Raw genomic sequence first — 22,732 nt, forward strand, 5'->3', positions numbered from 1 at the left:
TAAAGAAAAACAAAAATAACTTTACTTTCCTATGTTAATACAGGTCAAGGGACCCTTTCTTCTGAAAAGGGTTGTTAACACCAGTTCTCAGCAATAAACATAAGGCACTTGTTTAGAATACAACATCACTGCATTTTTTTTTCCCACTTGTTTTTCTAACCCTGTTTCCCCCCACAGTATCATTTGGAATTAATAGAGTGAATGAGGCAAATGTGGGATGATCCAGTCGATACTACTCAGAGCAAGACAGTACAGTACAATGTTTCGGGGGTGCTGTCTGGACATAAAACGAACCCTGTCAAGGTCCTCTGACACCAGACAATGTATCCACTATCAAGTAAACCTGAAAGAAAATAAAATATTTATTCAATAGTTCCAGTAAAATTGGGTCGGAGTACAATATACATGTTAGGAATTTTAGCTCCTCACGGGTGGAATCTGCATCAAGAGTTCGGAGTATTTACGAATTTTCATTCTAAGACAGTCTACATCAGTTGAACATTGTCAAGACAAATATATGAACTTCATTTCAATATACAGTAGAGTTGAAACATAATTCACACATAAACACCCCCTATCGTATGGCTGGTGCCTCCTCCCAACACCTCAGTAGTGGCAGAGGTAGCACTAGTGTTCTTTCCCAACAATGAGAACTTCGGTTGCCACTCATAGGAGAAGTTGAAAAAAAGTTTGTGGTGGTGGTGGTGGGGTTTTTTTTGTTTGTTGTTTGCCATCTGTGAAGATGTTCCTGAGACAGGGCCAGTTAATAAAACGGAACAAAGCACTGGAGTTCGGCTTGTACTTCTCTTTACATCACTAAATCGTTAGACCGGGACGCAGAATGCAGGCCACGTACTATGAAAGGTTGAGTTTAGCACAACTGTTCAATCAGTAGAAGGATCAGGTCTCCTGAAAATTCCCTTTAGAATATATGCCCTAGAAACTAAAAGTACCACAAAAAGATCAATCATATATACAATTGATTCATTTTACTTAACCTTATTTGCTCAGATCTTGCAAACGCAACGAGGATATTGAGCCTGAGGCCAGTTCTCAGTATACAGGTTTATCATCATAAGGCTCAGTCTCTCCATCAAAATCGCAGTTCTCAGTTTCCTTTCAAATTAGGAAATTAGGAATTACATTCATAGTACCTGCCACCATCCTCGCCCTCAAGGAAAGGTTCATGCAGGAGCAGCACTACACCTGCATTACGGAGTCCCCTGACACCGGCACTCAGCCTGCAGCGAACGCAACCATCTGCGCTCATTTTACAGCACGTTACATTGCCTCTGGCTTGCACCTCTGTTTCCACCTGTGTATTTTCACAGAAGCCCAACACAGATTAGTTGAAATATTCACACAACTGTTTTTCAAAACAATTTATTGCATCATATTTGGTACCTTATGTTTGACAACAAAAAGGAAATTACATCTGTAACTGCAGGAAAAAGAAGCTGGTCTGTTATTGAAAAAAAAAAATCTTGGGCCCTTTAAAAATTACAAAGTCTTGGGCTTGCCTGAAACAACTGAGCAAGAAATATATTCTTAGAAATGTAGGGCTTCAAGTATTACAAACCTGTGACACTGTGGAAAAATTCCAGAGGTATCTAAACTGCAGCACTTTTTTTCTGCATATCGTGAACAAGGCCTGCTGAGGTTTTTAACTATTAGTCTCTTGATCAGTCATAGAATGGTAGTCAGGAGTTCTGCTCTTTAACTTCAAGCCATGGTAGATTTTCTTTTTTCACTCTTGGGTGAAAAAATTCATGCGTGCTAATTAGTTGGTGCCACATCACAGTGCATTTGGTTCTTGCATTACAGTTTTAACAAGTTTGGCCAAAACAATGCTGAAAGGTTTGCATTGCTATTTTAGTTCTTCAAGTTTTAGTTAAAATTGAGATTGTTCCAACTGGTTCCTTCAGTTAAAAACTGTGGTACAAGAACACCAAACTGATCATGTACAGTGAATTTTGGAAACACAACAAGCATATTGAACACCCTCTAGGTTTCTTAGAAATTCTGCTTGGTATCTATATGTCCCAGCTTCTACAACATCAAGCATCTGTTGTAGGTTTCTCTGTAAATAGTGATTCACATTGCATACTTCCTATGGTCAGAATCAACCCCGTAACAAAATCAGTCAGATGCTAAAGCCCCAACAACTCTTTGTGCTCAGTGAAAGAATCCAGTGCTAAAACAGCATTTATGCTGTCTGAGATATAGTAAAATCTCACAAGACAAATTTTAAAGTAATATTTCTGCCACACACCTGCTTTGTTAGCTGTAACAGCCTCCAGATTTTATATAAATTAGTTAAAAAACATGGGTGGGTAGGTAGGAATAGAATAAGGTATCTTTTTTTTTTAATCCCTCAATTTTAGCAGCTTTTAATTTTTTAAGAAACTGAACCTATATCCTGTAATACGTTAGATATTTTATATATACTTTTTCAGCAGGATAAAAAACGTAAAACACTATTTGAAGGCAAGAACATTTACTCTTCTCATTCTGTGTAAGTTAGAGCAATGCAGCAGGTGCGTGACAAAAATATTATACACTAGATATGGTCCAAAGTCATTCCATTTGCTTGTTTAATGATGTTCAGATTTCATTGGCCAGTTCTTCAGTTTCTGCAGAACTATCTCCATTAACTGTGATCTTCATATCCTCTTCATATCCAGGAGGCATGAAAGCCAAAGCATAAGGGAAAAGCTTATGACAATTTGCTCTATAAACTTCAGCAGCTTCTTTACAGTCTCCTAGGCTACCATCACACAAGGCTTCTAATACCTCCATACATGTCTAAAGAAAGAGAAAAGGTAATATTATAACTTGTCCAAAAACAGAAAGTTTTTTACTGTGAATTTATTAGACATTTCATTATCAACACATTTTCTAAGCAAAAGACAAATGTACATATTGAAGACACAGAAAGCTTTCTATCCCCGCATATTCAATCCCTAAGAAATAGTTTCTTCAGAATCGCAGGGCTTATACAAAGGACGAATTTATAAACAGGGCCAGGACAATGTGGGGCAAGCAAGATATGCAGCGGCTACATTTAAAGCCACACTCACTCTCAGCAAGTGCTTGACCCCAGGTGGCAACTTTGCCTCAACCCAGGCAGGCTCTGTGTATAAATGTCAACTTTTCCACGATAATGTCAGGTATTGAACTTAAGCTCTTTAGTTTTTTTTTTTTTTTTTTTTCTTTAAGAGGCTTAGAGACAGCTGGTGGTATCAAACACTGCTTTTCAGCTCTGTATTAAAATTAAAGGTTTGTCCACGGAGAGGAAAGGGAGGGTCTCAAACCAAAGGGCATATATGCAAGAAAAATTTGTTCATGAAAATTGGTAACTGTTTGAACCAAACCCCTTGGTAGATATTCTTAGATTTTAAAATGATGCATGTTAACTTACATTCCTCATGTTTTCTTTATCTTTTCACTTGGAAAACATGTAGTTTGCAGATATATAGTAGCCAACAAACTTTGCCAGTCTAGAAATGTTATAATCTAAATGATGTATTAATTAGCCATCAATAAGTCAAATGTTTCTTTCTTAAAAGTGTTCCTTCATTTGCTATTAAAGGACTATATCAAATGCTTTATCTGGCCAATTATCATAGGAAGTAGTGCTATGTCCTTTGTCTTTAGGCTAAACTAAAATCAGTATCTTGCAAAACATATCCATGTATCTTTTATATTTCAAGTTACATTACAAGTTATAAAATGAGTGTTTTGATTTGATCCCTGGTATGTACATCTTAAATATGTCAGAATCTTCACTGAGACTACTGCTTGGTCAGAAATGTAGAGACAGGAATGAACCAAAATTTAAAATTAACTATGGAATACACACACACACACACACACACACACACACACACACACACACTATATATATATAAATAAAATTTTACTAAATATATAAAACATATTTATATATTTATAAAATATATATTTTATATATTATTTTATATATATTTTATATATATATTTATATATTTTATATATTTATATATTTTATATATTTATATATATATTTTATATATATATATTTTATATATATATATAATATATATATATAAAATTTTACTAGAACAGATTCCTAGAAAAAATATTTTAAATAAAGATGTGGAGCTAGTTCTTGAAGGCCAAGTAGCCTACTGTGCATGTGCACACACAGACAATCCTAAATAAATTTAAGATAGGGTTAGTTTCTGATGTGGATTCATAATGGCTTGGTGAATAATATGCATAATTAACAAAAAAACAATTATTTGGTAAATGTATTCTCTTTGTGAAAAGAGAAACAGAAAGTAGTGAGGTATTCTTCAGAGAGATTATGAAAAACTTTACCTGGAGGTTTCTGTTAGTGAGGGATTCATCAAGTGTTGTTGCCAACTCTATAGCTCGCTTCTGACTAGAAGGATCTAAATAATATACCATTTTGGCAGCTAAATGAGAAGAAAAAAGAAAAATTTTTTTAAAGTACAACCAGCATCTTATCCTCTATTCATTCAAATTATCAAATATAACATATATGTGCACACAGAGTGTGGCACTTTATTAGAAAAGTGGGAAAAGCCATTTGAAATAAACCAAAAAAATCATGACAGGATAGATCAGAAATAGCTTAACTGTCTAAACTAGGAGAATGATTAAGGTAAAAAACTATGAAGAAATACAAATATTCTAATGATAGTTGTTTTTGTGTAGTGGGAACATGGATTTTTCCTCTTTCTAAACTGAGCAGGGGTGCTTGGGTGGCTCAGTTGTTTGAGTGTCCCACTTTTTTTTTTTTTTTTTAGAGAGAGACAGAGAAATAATGGGGGAGAGGCAGAGAGATAGGGAAACACAGAATCTGAAGCAGGCTCCAGGCTCTGAGCTGTCAGCACAGAGTCTGACATGGGGCTTGAACCCACGGACAGCGAGATCATGACCTGAGCCAAAGTTGGACACTTAAGTGACTGAGCCACCCAGGTGCCCCAAGTGTCCCACTCTTGATTTCGGCTCAGGTCATGATCCCAGAGTTGTGGGATTGAGCCTTGTGTCGGGCTCTGCACTAAGCATGGAGACTCTAAGGATTCTTTCTCTCTTGCTCTCTCTCCCTCTGCCCCTCTCCTCACTTGCACTCTCTCGAAACAAACAAACCCCATAATTTGGGGCTGTGGGGAATACTCCATTTAATGTGTGTAGGAGTGGGGGGGCTGGGGGTGTGGGAGCGTGGGAAGAGAGAGATATTCAAACTTGATGGCATGAGCCAAAAATCTGAATTCAGAATTCTACAAAGGCATACAAAGCTGCTGGCCTTCTTAGCCAGGTATTCTAAAAGCATCCTACTAAAGCACTACCCATACGATCCCATCAAGTCCAGATTTTGGACTGCTAGCACAGACCTTTGCCTATGAAATGATTTTAGGTATTTTGCATTGTCCAATTTAATATCTTATAAGCATGAAAAATAGAAGCTGATGGTCACATCCAAGTGAATCTTAAGAGCATGTTGAAGGAGGAGAAAGAAAAAACAAAGAAAGCCCCTCCTTCCTTATATGTAATATATAGTTAAATGAAGTTATATTGCTTCTTTGTAAAAAGCCTATGCTGAACCAGAAGAAACTACTGACCTTGATTCACAGTAATAATTTTAAGAAATTTAAAAATTTATAGGAAGCATATTTAAGCTGCCTGTGTTCTTACGATTAAAATGTGACATACACACAATGCCTCTTCCATGTGAGAAATGTGTAACCTTGTCATGAATCCATTAAAATAAAAACAAATTATTTTAGAAGGCTAAGATAAAAAGAAAATGAAGTGATTACCTGATAATCTGTGTGGCAATGAATCAGAATTCCTTTTCAGAAAAGTTTCATTAAAATTCTTTGGATTTGTTGCTCCAAAAAGACGATTCATTTCTTGTTTTAATACTGTCCTAACTGTATCAGGTAAATCTTTACTTTCACACACTGCTGAACAAATTAAAAACAAAATTCTATTAGCAGTTAGATACTCTGATATGATTTGCAGAAGTAAAGAAATTACTTGATGAGGCCAATGAAACAAAGCAATTACATGTAAAGACTAAATGAACCTACTTATAATTCAACATGTAAAGAGCTTACCATATAAATGTAAAAAAATGTGTATCAGGAAAATAATCTAATAATTTTTCTAACAGCATTAAAAGACATTTCACTGATAAATGATTCATATCCAGAAAAATAAAACAAAACAAAACAGAAAACAAAACAAAATAACAAAAGATGTAGTTCCATAGTCTTCTAAGCTCTTAGGGGCTGGCCCCCTCAACTTTAAAACAAATCTATAAAGTAGGGCTCTGATGGCACCCACCTGATAAATAATGTCACAGCAATTATGCAGTGCGGAAGACAAGAGGATTTTCTTCACCTTCTCCATATTCTATACCCAAGTAAGGCATTACAAAATTCATTAATTTTAAAAGAAAACCTGACTGACTTCATTGACCTTTATTTGCAAGGGCTACATAAATTTAGTTATCACTATATAATAAACTCCAAAGGACCACCAAAGTATTTTCCTATAATGAATACACTCTGATAATCATATTCCCAGGCCTTGGGATTCAGAGATGGAAAAGCTGAACCCCTAACCTCTCTGACTGAATGTTAGTATGCTTTTTTCATTACTATTTTGGTATAGACAGACAGTTTGAAGCTTTGAGCCAGAAAGACCTGGGTATGGATCTAGGCTTGAACAAGTCACAACCTCTCTGAACTTATTTCTTGATCCGTAAAACCGAGGAGCTATCTAACCTAAAAGGATCACAGTAAGGAAAAGTTACATTTAAAAAAAAAAATTGTTTTAACATTTATTTATTATTGAGAGACAGACAGACACAGAGCGTGAGCAGGGGAGGGGCAGACACAGAACCCGAAGCAGGCTCCAGGCTCTCAGCTGTCTGCACAGAGCACGACGCGGGGCTCGAACTCACAAATTGCAAGATCATGACCTGAGCCGAAGTCTGTCACCTAACCAACTGAGCCACCCAGGTGCCCCAGAAAAGTTACATTTTTTAAAGTTAATTATATAATAGCTAAATATATAATTCAATAAAGTGCAGTTATTATTTTTGTTATAGATTGAAAATATATTTTCCTCATGGTTAGGAACTATGGTGGTCGCTTAAAATGTGGACAACCACCATTTGTATTGCTGAATATGTATCCTATATACATAAATTACTATGTGAAGCAAAAGTTTCATGGAATACTAACCTTAATTTTGTGCCATGCATTCTGGTATTTTCTACTCTATTCTTTTTTTTTTAAGAGTGAGAGAGAGTGAGAGAGCGTTGAGTGGGCAGGGGAAAGGGGCAGAGGGGAAGAGGGAGAGAGAGGGAGGGAGGGAGGGAAAGGAGGGGTGAGAGAGAGAGAGAGAGAGAGAGAGAATATATCTCAGGCAGGCTGCACCCTCAGCACAGAGCCCAACTGGGGGCTTGATCCCAGGACCCTGGGATCATGATCTGAGCTGAAATCAAAAGTCCAACACTCAACCGAGCCACCCAGGTGCCCCTCTGCTCTATAGTATATTTCTATATTAGGTTTTCAAATGGTAGTAATGGCCCACTAAATTGCTTTTATTGTCTCACTAATGGATCACTACACCAAGTTTAAACACACTGAACTCTTGAGTGGTAAACATCTCTGAAATATTCTACACATAATTAGTAACTGAATAACTGATCGATGTGTCCTTTGTTAAATAGCATTTCTTCTATCATTCTATTGAATTGGGTGGTTCAAATAAATGAGTTATTAAGGAATTTTGCTTAATCTCCATTATGGCTGTACTTGTAACTTGGTTTTGGCAACTTATCAACAGATTTCAAGGAGCGCAGGAGTGCAGAGCAAACAAAGAAAAGTTGGTAAAATAGATTATAGCCAATCACAATGACTATTATATCAAAAAAACACAGGTTTTCTAAAAAAATGTTATATCCATGGGCCTTACTGGTTTGAATGAAGTGCTTTCGGGACACTATATGCAGATGGGAAAGTAACTGTATAGTTACATTATAGTTGGTTATAAGTGGACGCTAAGCTTTTCGTGTTTTTTATTACCTTCATTAATTTGTTTTCCTCAGATTAAAATAATCCCCCAGAAAAATCGAAATTGCTTTAAGAAAAAAAAAAAGCCCACACAATTAAAAACAAATATATATATTCAGGATGTATAAAGAAGAAATATTTATATAACTCCGAACTTCCACTAATAGCTATTTCCAAAAACATTTCCTCCCCAAGTCACAAAATGTTTGAGGCTGATTGTTAGCTCCCCTACACTATGTAGATTGGCACTATAATTTCCAGGAAGATACTAATTTAAAAAAAAAATTCAACTGCAGTAAGACTCAGCAAGTTGTATGAATTCTGTGTAATGCAATTATTACCTATGTCTTTCAGGAAAGGGGCAACCTCATGCATCCCAGGTCTACTAGGTAAGCTTTTATTACTAAAAATTAGTAGGGGATGAACCAATCTAAAAGTCCTTGGAAAGTGACTAAAATGAACAAAAAAATATTGAGGTCTCAGGAAAATAAAAAATCTGAGACTACTGAATTAGCTTCCTTGTTACCTTATGATGCAATAGTAAGTCTTGTGAATCAAGGAAAAATAATAATTGAGGGAAGGGGAATAAAACTTTTTATGAGAGGCTTCTGAATCCTCTGACATCCTAAAATTAAAATAATGTTTGGTTCATGCTCTGAGCTTATTAGCAGACTGGATTAATTTAGTAATTGTCAATGGTTAAAAGTCGCATTGAAAAAGGGGTAGATTCTTAGCCAAAAGAATTTCTCTGGATTCCTAGGCTAGCTCCCTGTTTTGTTAATAATTTGGGTAGAAAATGCTCATATTCTGTGCAAGATAATGACTACTCACTACTAGGCTCTAAAGCACAACCTACTAAGTGATTACCATTCAAAAGGGTAAAATAGATTAAATAAGAGGATCAACAAAGCTTTTAGGGGAGAAATACATAAGCACAGAAGAAAAATAATCTGCAGATAAAAGGAAGAAATGGGTTTGTACAAATGAGAGAAGAAAAGATGTAAGATTCACTGTAGATCAAGGTGACCAAACAGTGATTCTTTTTAAAAGCATGTAAGGGAATAATAAACAACTGAATCCCTAAGCTCCTTTTACTTAGTACCAAGAAGAAATGTAGTTTAAGTTGCTTTAAGTCCTACAACTTTAAGAAAAAGTGAAAAACTTGAAAAGGGCACATACCAAATCATCCTCATAATTAAAAAGGGGAGAGGAAGATTGACGTATATGGTAAATTAGTTTAGGCAGCAGATACTAATTACACTGGTAGTATAACATCATTCTGAAGATTTGGAAGGGTATTCATAACCCGGCTAAAATGAATATTTACTCAGAGAAGTTTCTATAATAAAATAGGTGTCAAGGCACCGTTTTTTTTCCCATATTCCCCAAGAAGGTGTTGTAAGGGTTTCTTTGTAAAGAAGCAGTTAGTAAAATATAACTTGACATGACAAATGTGTTCTTGAAAAATTACTTCAAAGTTAAATCTTATTTTAAAACTACCAAAGCTATCAGTTTTATTAAAGGAAACTTGTGGGGTATATCAAAGATGCCCCTACTCTGGGTGTCTGTGGTTGCACAAATACTTTTACATACTACACAACTGTACCCAAATTCTTGAAGGCCTTTTAAAGACAGTGCATCTTTATCACTCCAAATTATCACTGCTTTAATGCCTAAATTTAGTCAAAATAAGGATTACTTTGTTACTCTTCCAGACAATGTCTGGAAGCTATGGATACAGCTAACAGCTAACTAAATAATTCTAACTCTTACATCAGGACCATTCTGCCTTTCTTTGTTCTTCTGAAGCATTTTAGTTCCTAATATAACTGTTCTAAGACAACAGTCATATGTTCATCAATCCACATACTTACTATAAGCAAATACATTTAAATATGCCACTTTTAATTCATATTTCAGAGGGAAGTCTCCAAATCCATAAGACTTCTATATATTATTTTACTACCACATTTTAGGAAGGAGTTGATTATACAAGAACAAAGTGTTCATGTTAATTTTGAGAATAATTTTAGTGCACTCCATCCTAAGCAAGAATGGATTTAAGACCATTACTCCTGGCCTTAATTTTCGGACTCATGACTTCAAACAAATTTTAATATGAAAACACTAGAAAGAAATTTCTCTATTTTCTCTAAGAATAGCAATTCCTTCTTCTATTTTATGAGGTGGTTATGTTATTTTTTACTTTCAGAATTAAAAACACTGAAAAACAGTTCAGTGTCTATAACAGGAATCATTTTTTTTTTGACAGGCATAAATATACTTTAAATAAGGATTTACTTTTTCTTAGAAGTCAAAACAAGGTTTGTGTTTTTATTTTTTTAATGTTTATTAATTTTTGAGAGGGAGAGAGACAGAGAACGAGCAGAGGAGGGGCAGAGAAAGAGGGAGAGACAGAATCCGAAGCAGGCTCCAGGCTCTGAGCTGTCAGCACAGAGTCTGACGTGTGGCTCAAACCCACAGACCACAAGATTATGACCTGAGCCATAGTTGGACTCTTAACTGACTGAGCCACCCAGGCACCCCCAAAACAACTTTCTTCATCAGGAGGACAATTAAACATTTTTCAAAAGACTGACTGGGATGCCTGGTTTAATCTCATTATTCCCAGGTATGTATGGATTCATATGTGGCTGAGTATTTAGCAATGAGACAGGTAACTTAATAGTATTTGCAGACTGTTCTATTAAAAATTCAATTTCCCTTCTCTATTCACTTAAAAATCAAACCACCACCACCACTTGACTACAGGAGTACTTAAAATTTCAAGCTCTTGTGGTAGTAGAAAGAACAGTATGAAAACCTGAGCTCTCATTCCTGCTTCATTACTAATTATTTATGTTACCTTGAATAAGTCATTTAATCTTTTAGGGTCCCATATTTCTCAACTATTATTAAAATGAAAAACAATTAGCATAACGTTCTACCTTTTACTCTCTAAAATTCTATAGTTCTACTTTATGTTAGAAGTAGTATATGGATCTTATTGTGAAAATATCTGAAAAGTACAATGATTGTCTTAAAGTTCTTTTAAACCTGTATTTATTAACAAAAATTTTATGACAAAGAATTCTGAAGACAGATAAATAAGGAGACAGCTAGTCAATTTCAAAGAGATTCTTCAATTTTAGAACAATTTACTAAACGCTTTACATAACGACTATGATTCACAATTTCAACTTACGTGTTAACTTTTTAGAAACAGAAACAAAGGTGATTCTCAAATATCTGGACTAAACAATCCTATTATCAAAATCAAGTAACATTTCTAGCCTTAAAATAAATACCTTCATCACAATGAAAAGAACCCTGCTTTTCCCCTTAGCTAATTTAATACCCAACAGCTTTAAAATGATTAAGTTTATGACAAGCTTATATAGATCACTTATACAGTCACTAGCAACTACTATAACCAAATACTTAAGTAATGGAAAACAAAAACATACCAGTACTAAAGAGTCGAATCATACACTCATGAAGCCAGGGATGACTAGAATCAATAGCAAATGCCCTCTTTACTGATTGTAGCATCAAAAGAAATTTTTCTATAAAAAGAAAAAGTAAGATATATTTTGATCATTTGATAAAATAAGATGCCCTCCTTTGGAAGATTAAGATCTTACAAATAGAGAAACTAATTTAGAGTCAACCACATTTGAACTGCAACGTAAGTGAAGCAAATGATTTCCTCAGATTAGCAACATTAGCTAATGATTTCCACACAGTATTCTTTTAAGAAAAAAGGTTTTATGAAGTACAAAAAAATTAGATAGCATTCAATAGGAACAAAATTTGAAGCCATTTCACTTCTTAACCTCCTTTAATCAGAATAAAGGGATCTTCTGCACTACTTATAAATCTTGATTGTTTATACTTGAATCTCCTTTCTTGGGTTTTGTGACATGTGAAATGGTTTCCCTCCTATCTGTCCTCTCCTATCAATCCCTGGCTCCTCTTTCTCCTCAAAACGTACAGTATTTACCAAGTTTATTATTTTCAGTGATTTCTAAGCTCTCTCTATACTATCCCCATACTCACACCCCATGTTTCACCAGCTTTAGTAGTGTTTCCACCTGTTCCATGGAAATTTCACCTGAATACTTACTGAACTTCCAAGTCTCATCTATAACTACCTCCTCTTTGTTACGACTTCCCTAATTTGGTACCGTTCTCCAAATAACAAAATTCAAACCTCCAGGCTCCTCTGACATTTTTCTCTTACCCAACACTCAAAAAGCTAACAACACTGCCATACCCTTTACTACCCATTTCACACAACAATGAAATCCAACAGCTGAAGAGCCCTTCAGAGGTCTTTAGAACACAACCAAGAAGCCAACTGAATGGAATTTAGATTCCCCTTCCTCACTTCAAGCAGAACAACTTTTTTATACTTCGGTATTCCATTTAAGAATATTTGTTAAAAAGGAAGTTATAATTAACTGTTCTTTAAAAGTTTCTAAATTACTTGACTATTTACTAAAGTTTATTTTCTAAATTTTGGAAAACAGAATTATAACAAAACACTGTAATCACTCAATCCATCAAGAGACCTTCTGTTATTTTTTTAATCTATTTCTTCCTGGGCTTTTTTCTATATTACATATTCATGTAAATATCTTAATAAAAATTAAAATCAAACTATAGCTTTTTGTCCTATTTTCAAGCAATGCTATATGAGAACCTTTCCCATTAATTACCTTTGATAAACAGGATTTTTAAATGGAAACTCGATAGGGGCACCATTTTCCATCTCTTTAAGTAGAACGTAAGTTACACTGCTTGGAGCAACAACCTTCTGTCAGAGCTTATTAACCAAGTTCTTTTTCCTTCCCTTAATGATATACTTAGTTTTTTTTTCAATGAACCACTTGGATTACAGCAATTCAATTCCACAAAATCAGTATCTATATGTAGTTGAGGCATTCTAAACAAGACAACCAAGACCCTTCATTTATTTTCTATCTGGTTTGGGCAATACAGAAACCTCTACATTATTTACACATACTTGTGTTTTCTTAAAGCATCCTCTTCCTTTCTATCCAGCTCTTCTTTTAGAAATGATTCATCCTTCAAGATACACCTTAAGCGCCACATCTTGTAACAATAGCTAATAAAAACCAACATTTATTCAATGCTTACTGTGTATCAGGCACTAATCTAAGCTCTATGTCATTAACTTTATTCACACAAGTACACGGCAATTACTACATATGACCTTAATCCTAGTTATGGATGTTCATCTATTGTTGATTTTAATGTCCTAGAAGAGATAATAGTATCATTATACCTCCCCACAACATCTTGCACAGGTAGCACGCATTTCTGTGAGGAAGCTGCATTGGCAAAAAATCCTACACTGGTAAAGCTACTGGACTTGGGTGACTATATCTAAGAAATACAGTGATCAATTTTATCAGGGCCACTATCCCCTAATTGCCTACCTTTCCTAAAGTAAATCTCAAAGGCAAAAAGATGCGTTTCTATCTTGTTCTTCACCAAGTTCTTCAACGGTGTTAAAAATTTAATAGCTTCTTCCAATGGAGTTTCAACCTAACAAAAATAAAAGATATTATACAAATGGAAGCAAGATGGAGGGGTATGATGTTATTCTCTCCATTAAAAACACTTTCTGGTTTTTTATTGTTGTTGTTGTTTTGGTAAAAATCACTTACCCATTACCCAGAAATACTGTCATATTTTAACCTCCCATAGTCTAAAGGAAGGGGATTTTGAACTCTAGAACTCTTTGCTGGTTTTTAACCACAGATATTACATTATCTCTAAATAGAAACTATCCAACAAGTAAAGATGAAGATAAAACAGAACCAGGGAAAGACAGACAGTGAGATAAACAGGTAAGATAATTGGGGTGGGGTTGGGGGGATGGGAACCGAGGAGAGATGTTAAATAGGATAAAGAGGGGTAAGAATGAGAGGTGGAGAATATTACAGAATGAGTCAACGTTCTTTTTAAACTCAAAGTGAAGTACAATCAAGCTATTAAAAAAAAAAAAAGATTCCATCTTGCATTGTTCTAATAATACAAATTCTATAGAATTCATCTTTATTCCAATGCCATGCTAATGGGGAGATGGCATGTGAAAATATTTATACTTATAGAACTCTGTCTCTACCACCCTTTAGTAATTATATAAATGTCATATTAATTACATACTTGTAATCATTACTGGGCAGGTATAATGTTTACTACATAATTGTGCTATTGTTACACTTCTAGACTGAGTATTTAGACAAGATTCTTCTCTGTAGACCAAGCTGTGGGTGGGGAACAATACCATATTTATCAGAAAGGCACTGAATATCTGTGCCTGTTTGTCTTGTCTCATGACAGAGGCAGTGACAATTTATCCTTGATGGAATCTGGATTTGCCATACCTGTCTAACGTGCCTCTTCTAATTGTGTTTCACCGACACAGTTTGTGGCTAAGGAAATGATTTCACAGTATTAAAAAGGAAAAAAAAGTTGAACAAAAAAGTGATGTCTATGAAATTTGCTGTATACTACTAGCATGTAAAGCAGCTGGCATTATTCTGAAAGATATGTGCTCTGAACAAGAAATCAATATATGGCATTGTCACTCTAATAGCTGTAGATACCAGGAGACGGGGGAAAGAGGGGCCCTCAGAAGTATGCCTTTCTCACACATTTTTAATATTTTGCTTATCTTATTCCCATGATTCTATGTCCTATTGAGTTGGAATTTGTGATATACAGGGAAGAAATGTCTACCAAGGAAGGTAAAAAACTGGAAACTGAAATTGTAATGGAGCTGTATCAAGCTTGAAATGAAAACTGCTGTACTGATCAGGGCAATTTATCACCAGGGAGATATGGCTGCTGTTAACAAAATGGATACAAGGAATATAGGGCAGCTGAGTCATACAAACATTATACTTACTGAAATCAAGTTTTTGAACTTGGAAAAAGAAAAGGGAAATTCTGCCTGCATTTCTAATAAGTGAGAATACATGCCTCTACAGGAGATCTGGATCTGAAATTCCTACATGTTTCCTTGTGCCTTACTTGCATAGGGAAGATTTTGTTAGGCTAAATCTAAGTGCTTAAACATATGTCCATAACCACAATAAAGCTAACTACATTCTACATTCATATATACAAAATGAAGTATAGGGTTATATACACAAAAGCCTATCAACAGGGATGAGTTCTAAAATCAGTGCTTAAGATCAGGAGAAAAAAAAAAAAATCAACAGAACTACCCTTGAAAATTCCTAAAGTTGTAAAGACAGACAGACATATATATCTCATTAATTTGCATTATATATATGAAAACCATATATTAGGTACCAAAATCCTAATCCCTGTAGCAAAATGTTCTCACTAGGGGAAGATGCACACAGAAACTGACAGGGACTAAACAAATGGTAGTTATACTTCTATCATACTTAGTTAGGGTCCTATGTTCACTGAGTAGAATACTGGATGAAATTGCTAGAAATTATGCATACTCATTTGTTTCTCAAAAAAAAATTACATCCAGTACCTGCTCTGGCAGCACATATATTAAAAAACTACAAGTCATGAAGATTTGAATTTACTTAAGTTAAAGAAATGTACACTGGGACTGCGTTGTGTTGACGGGCAATATAAGAGATCTGCAAGGGTGGTTTGATCACATGCAATTTTTAAATTTATAAACTGATGTGAAGTCTAATCCACGTTACACTACGTTATATAGGAGTACGTCTCCCTATGCTCCCCGCATAGCAACAAAAAGCTTGAAACTATTATACCTTATACAGCCAGAATATTAAGGACACACTGATAAAGAACATGTGTGTATACAGAAGGAAAAAATAGTCCAGCTGAGGTAAGTACTGACTGAAGGTGAGGAGGGACACAGGATGGGTGGCACATGAGGGAACTCAAAAATAACAATTTATTGCCTCATGATACGCTAGAGAAACTTCAGGTTTATACTCAGTTAACTAAATATTAAACTCATTCACTAAACCTTTTCCTATTTTCCTTACCTGGAATTACCGCTAACTTAACGATGCTTCTACTTCATATCATATATATAAAATCCTGAATGACACTAAATATACCACTTATCACATGAAGAATGATAAAATATAGGATCACAAAAAATCACAATCTATAGACTGTAGATCCACACTTGGCAGGCAGCATTTAAAAGAGTCTACAATGCCATACCTTGTTATGATGGCTTGGTATAATCTGGTGCTGCCACCACACTGGGGATATAAGTAAGTGTGGATGCTATTAGAAGGGGGCATCCTGGCGGCAGTTATCCTAGGAAGAGAAGGGTGTTATGTGCCCAACAAGCAAGAGAAGTATATATTAAACAGCACCCCAGATCAGGGTGCCTTCCACTGGGCTCCTTCCAAATAAAGCACTTTCTGTAGGAATTATTTTCTTCTGAGACTCTACAACCCTATATAGCTATTAATAATTAGACTATAACTTGACATCTGGTCCAAAAGCAGCCATGATAAGCTGGACACAAGAAAAACTCAAGTCAAAAATAAAAGGAAAACCCAGTAAGGAGGCCTGGAATGCGAGCATAAGAATTCTGCTCTGTGGGATTACCCTTTATTAGACAAGGACTAAACAAGCCAGACAGATCCTCTCTTTAAAAAGTATAATGTGAGATATGAAGTGTTACAAAGAAAAAAGTCATTAAGGAAAGTCAAGGGAAAGAATGGTGCTGGCAGACAAGTTAGTGGTGGTAGTAATAAAGAAAGCTGAGGTATAAAGATGGAGGGCCCTTAAAGTTGATATTATCCCTGAATAACTGCAATTCTCCATGAGGCCTAAAAGGTCCATTTTCTGTGCTTCCTCCCTATTCTGTATATTTTTCCAATAAGCACCCAACAATAAAAAGTAGTATCTTTGTTCCTAAAATAGTTACACAATTATTTGTGAAAAGATGTCAATATATCCTTTGAAATCCAAGCCAGATTTCTCTATGGTTCTTAAATAGCAACACTGCTATGAGATATTACTGTCCATCTGCTCTGGTATAATCCTAAAACTATTTTCCAACTCTATTTACTAAGTATTATAATTTTTCTTCATTATAGAGCAGTTGATTTTGATTTTTTTAGTTACTAGCGAGGCTAATACTGAACTCTAGGGCAATGCGCTCACTATTATTTACTGCTTTAACATAATAAATTATGCAATTATTTTCACATGGAGTAGGTGAATGTCAAGAGCCAGGAGTACACAGGTACATTACTAATCAAAATGGTTTGTGTGACAGTGAATACCTTGGTTTCAGCTTAATGGTTAAAAACGGCACATGTGATTTTGGCCTGGGGGAAAATATTTGGGAACTTTAAAGACATTAGGTTCAAATAGCAAAGTTCAATAAATAAGGACTGTAAACTGACACATGAATGAGAAATATACATATACACTCACTTTTTAACAAGCTCAATTTGGTCTCTAGATATAAAAAGTTGCATGTTACCACTTGTAACAGATGCTACATTCTCTACACATATAGTTCCTTTCTTTAATCCTCACATCTCTGCCTAGTAGGGATTTTTACTAGTCCCATTTTATAGATGAGAAAATCATCAGAGAGGTTAGACAAAGTGTCCAAACACACAATGAAGTGTACATGCTGATATGTGGACCCAGATCAGAATGACTCAAAAGCCAAAACTTTCCACTATACCATACTAGATTACTCTGGATCAGGATCATTACTACAAGTTTTAAATGTGAAGTATGATCAGAGAGAGAGAGACAGAGAGAGAGAGAGAGAGAGAGAGACAGAGAGACAGAGAGAGAGAGAGAGAGAGACAGAGACAGAGAGAGAGAGGAGACTAAAAATTAAAATTTTTCACTCAAATAATAATCAAATTGGTTGAATAAGACCATATTAAATGGTAATAGCTGTCATGAAATTTCACTAAATTGTGCTAAACTCTTTATTAAGTACCTTGGCCAGTTTCTCAGGGATAAGTTCTTCTTTGGGACCTCCAATTTCTTCATCATCATCATCCTTTTTCTTTTTCTGATTTCTCTGCTGCTTTTCTTTTTCTGCATTTTTTTTCTCTTCTTCTATCTGGGCTTTCTTTTGAGCTCTTCTTTGTTTATTACGTAGCTTCTTTAGCTCTTTGTCAGACATGTTTGCTGTAGGCAATAAGTGTTAATTAATTAAAAGCATATAAATCAGGTTAGTAATGATCAATCACTAATTTAATATTCTCACTAAAACTCTCATAAAAAATATTACATGTTAGGCGGGACTGGGTGGCTCAGTCGGTTAAGCCTCTGACTTCAGCTCAGGTCATGATCTCAAGGAACATGAGTTCGAGCCCTGCATCAGGCTCTGTGCTGACAGCTCAGAGCCTGGAGCTTGCTTCAGATTCTGAGTCCCTCTCTCTTTGCCCCTCCCCCACTCACACTCTGTCTCTCTCTCTCTCCCTCAAAAATAAATATTAAAAATTTTTAAAAAATATTAAATGTTATGTGTTCATATGCCTATGTGTATCTAGCCCTTTAACAGTTCCACACATGTAGAGAATACTGTAACCTCTTTAAAAATTTTTTTTGAAAACAGGTGGAGACCTGGTGCTGCAACCATGGCAAAACATAAAAAAGTATACAAGTTCATCCAACAATATTAAACTAGTTGCAATTCTAGAAATGTTCATATTTCTATGGCTTTGGACTATGCTTTTTCTTAGTTATGCCCCTCTAACCTTGTCAGTTATTCATTCTCTATTCTGTGCTGCCACTATGACATATATTTTGCTTGTAACAATACTTTGTTTATACAGGTGTTTCTCTTTTAGACTGTGAACTCCTTGGTGGAAGAGACTGTGTCTTCCTCATAATCTTTGTATTCTCAGGGCCTAGCAGAATATACAGAAAACACGCAAGTATTTGTTGACGGAACAATGAATAACTATAAGATAAATTAATAATTTGACACTGAAAATTAACAATAGCTCTTGAGTATAAACTATGGATGTCTCAAAAGACAGCCTGGAAATCACTGATAAATACGTAATAATGAAGTAAAAACTCTATACTATTTAGTCTTCAAGCAGTAAATCTGAATGCTACATGTACAATTGGTATTTACTTGGTAATACTTGTTGATACCAAGAAATGAAAAAAGTCATTCTAAAATATACCACCACTGTGGTGACTTTAAAATATGCCCATAAATTGGGGCGCCTGGGTGGCTCAGTCGGTTAAGTGGCCGACTTCGGCTCAGGTCATGAGCTCGCGGTCCGTAAGTTCGAGCCCTGCATCGGGCTCTGTGCTGACAGCTCAGAGCCTGGAGCCTGTTTCAGATTCTGTGTCTCCCTCTCTCTGACCCTCCCCCATTCATGCTCTGTCTCCCTCTGTCTCAAAAATAAATAAATGTTAAAAAAAAATTTTTTTTAAATATGCCCATAAATTTTCCTTCAAAAGGCAGAACCTATTTCCCCGCTTCCCTTAATTGTAGGCTATACTCACTGACTCACTTCTAACACATGGAATGTGCTAGAAATCAAAGTATATGACATCCAAGATCAGAACATAAAAGCACTGTGGACTGCTCCTTGCTTTCTCTTGGACAACTCAGAAGAAACCAACTGCCATGTTGTGAAGATAGCCAAACAACTTTATGGAAAGACCCATGTGGCCAAGAAAAGGCTTCTGGGTATGAGACGAAGCCATCTTGGAAGCAGATTCTCCAACTCAAGTCAACCCCTCAGATGCCCTGGCTGTCTTGACTTCAACCTCCTAAAAGACCCCTACATCTTTCAAAATCATACAGCTAAGTGACTTCTGAATTCCTGAGCCACAGTAACTCTGATATAATAAATGTTTGTTATTTAAAGCTATGTGTAAGCAATAGCAGCAACAGATAACCAAGGCAGATTTTGGTACCTGGAAGGGGGATGCTGCTGCAATAAAAACCTAAAATGTAGAACTGGTTTTGGTTCCACAGAGTGGCAAAAGGTGGAAAGACTTGGAGAAAGGCATTAATGGAAGCTCAAAGAACCCTACCTAGACTATTAACAGAATCAATTTTGAAGAGGCTGCAAGTTGATTTTGAAGAGACATGTTATAGTCATGTAGAGGCAGAAAGTTAAGTAACATTTATAAAATCTATCAAATGAACCAGGTGATCTAGTTAGGGGTATTTCCAGACAAAAAAAAAAAAAAAAAAAAAAAAAGCTAGTTAAGGAGGCATCTGATTCCTCTTTCAGCTTGTAATAAAAATGCAAGAAAAAGAAACAAATGGAACAAGGATTTAACGGTTCTGAAAATTCTCAGCCTCTCCAGAAATGGCTGCTGAGCAAAGATCAAATTCAGAGAACTGCCAAGAAAGCATGTCAACAGGGAAAGTAGAGTTTGGCTTTAAAATCTTTTAAGACTCAGGGGTGCCTAGGTGGCTCAGTTGGTTAAGCATCCGACTATTGATCTTGGTCCAGGTCCTATGTTGGGCTCCATGCTGGGTATGGAGCCTACTAAAGACAAGGAAGGGAGGGAGATTCCTTTAAGGCTTAGAACTCAGAAAGATGGTGCCTCAGTTACTAGTCACCCCAAAATTTTAAGGGTATGAGTCACAGATCCTCTCAAACAACAGAGCTTCTAAGAAACTTAAGGGTGGTGTCCTCTCAGTGCTCAAGGTAGACAAAGATATTTGTGCATGTGGATTCTAATAAGACTCACAAAAGATCCCTAAAAGTTTTAAGAGAATTAGATGGGTAGAAACAGCAAATCTGGACTGAAAGGAATGGAGATAGTGTTAAATGAAAAGACCTCCCAAATTTTGGAAGCAGACTGGAAAACTACTAAGGTGCAAACAAATGTTAACTATCAATTAATTAATTTTTAAAAAGTAATCTATACACCCAACATGGGGCTTGAACCCATGACTCCAAGATCAAGAGTCACAAGCTTTTCCAACTGAGCCAACCAGGCATCCTGCAAATGCTATCTTTTAAGAACAAGAAAAGATGATACAGAAGGTGGAACCAAGAACCCAGAACATAGAACCAAGAGCCATAAGAGAAGTATTCCTACATTGTGAGTCCTAATCCTGTACCCAACTGGACTTGAGAACTAACCAGTCACTCTTGTGTACCTCTCATTCCTCCCTCATCACCCCTTTCTGAATAAGAATATCAACAGTGGGTACCCTATTCCTCTGCCATCAATTTATACTGAATATGTGGTTGATACAGGATTTCATATCAAGAACTATGCTTGAAGAGCTATACTAACTATACTGAAGAACCATATTCAAGAACCCTTATCAGCGCCTGCACCTCATTTATATGTAACATTCTGGACTCTGAGCCAATGCTGTAATGGAATGAGACTTTTGAAGGCCTTGGGAGGGGCAAGTGTATTTTGCATTTAAGAATAATATAAATAATTTGTGTCCTGATTGTAGAACATGGCAGTTAAAAATATATCTACAAATTGTTTCATTCTTCTCCCACTCAAATATAGTTTATACTCGGTAATTCACTGCTACCAATTAGAATGTGAAGGAAGTAATGGAATGTTGTGTCGAGAGAACAGAACATTAAAAATGTTGTGGCTTCTTCGTTGCTCTCTCACGGCTAGCTTGATGAACTCAAGAAACTCTCTAGAGAGACTGACATATTATGGCCACCTGCCAAAAGCCATGCAAGTGAGCCATCTAGGAAATGAATCTTCTAGTCTTAGTTAAGCTTTCGGATGACTGTAGCCCCAGCCAACATCTCAACTACAACTTTGTAAGAGACCCTGAGCTGGGCCCACCTAGAGGCTACTAAATTCCTAAACTATAGAAATAATTATTTTAAGCTGCTAAATTTAGGAATATTATGTGGCAATAGATAACCACCATCAGAACAAATACAGACTTGTTTCTCTTTTCCCTAGTAAAGAAGCCCTTACTACTGAAAAAGAAAATTTCAAACAAGGATGAAAACTTACATTCTGGAAACAAAAGACTATAAATGAGCAGCCACAAAAATGCTGACCTTTTAATGACTGGTACAGTAATTGCTACCACTTGCATCCTGACTACACACTAGATACCATCCCTACATTATTTTATTTAATGTCCTTAATAATCTCATGGATTAGAGTCTATTATTTTATGTATGAGAAAAACTGAGGTTTCATAGGAAAAACAATAACTCAAGTAATAATAAAAGGCACAGCAAGGATTTAAATCCACTTCACTCTCATTCCAAATTCTGGGCTGTTTCTTTCCATTATGCTATACTGGGGGTCAGCAATCATTTTCTATAATGAGCCAGATACTAAATACTTTCAGATCTCTGGTGCAACTAAACTCAGCTCTTGTAGCACAAAATTAGCCATAGATAATATATAAATGAATAGGCTCAGCTGTGTCCCAATAAAACTTCATTTATCAAATCAAACTGCAGTACGGATCTGCCCACTGGCTAGTTTGTGACCTTATTCTATATTATCTGCCACTGCCTTGAAAGGACCCATGTAGTTAATAATAATAGAGTTGCCATACAAAAATAGGAAAGGAATAACTACATAAGAAATTAATATAGAAATTAATTCAAATCCTATTTCACTTAATGTAGCACTAACTTATCTGGATAAGCATTGTC

General features: G+C 35.7%; 1 protein-coding gene across 2 annotated transcripts in view; it reads right to left on the reverse strand.

Moving 5' to 3' along the window:
* Positions 1-22,732, reverse strand: part of NAA15 (N-alpha-acetyltransferase 15, NatA auxiliary subunit) — an 84,647-nt gene continuing 61,915 nt past the window's right edge. The window contains exons 15-20 of one of the 2 annotated variants that reach the window (XM_019419891.2): positions 18,079-18,272; positions 13,562-13,670; positions 11,564-11,662; positions 5,829-5,972; positions 4,363-4,460; positions 1-2,805 (exon numbers count right to left, since the gene is read on the reverse strand). In XM_019419891.2, the coding sequence (XP_019275436.1) occupies positions 2,605-2,805; positions 4,363-4,460; positions 5,829-5,972; positions 11,564-11,662; positions 13,562-13,670; positions 18,079-18,272 (845 nt within the window). In that variant the 3' untranslated portion in view covers positions 1-2,604. Of the gene's footprint in view, positions 2,806-4,362; positions 4,461-5,828; positions 5,976-11,563; positions 11,663-13,561; positions 13,671-18,078; positions 18,273-22,732 lie in introns of both variants that reach the window. The other variant, XM_019419885.2, reaches the window with a different exon arrangement.

The sequence above is a fragment of the Panthera pardus genome, unplaced genomic scaffold (assembly GCF_024362965.1).
Source record: "Panthera pardus isolate Hobbes unplaced genomic scaffold, ASM2436296v1 HiC_scaffold_13, whole genome shotgun sequence".
In the NCBI taxonomy this organism is placed as follows: Eukaryota; Metazoa; Chordata; class Mammalia; order Carnivora; family Felidae; genus Panthera; species Panthera pardus.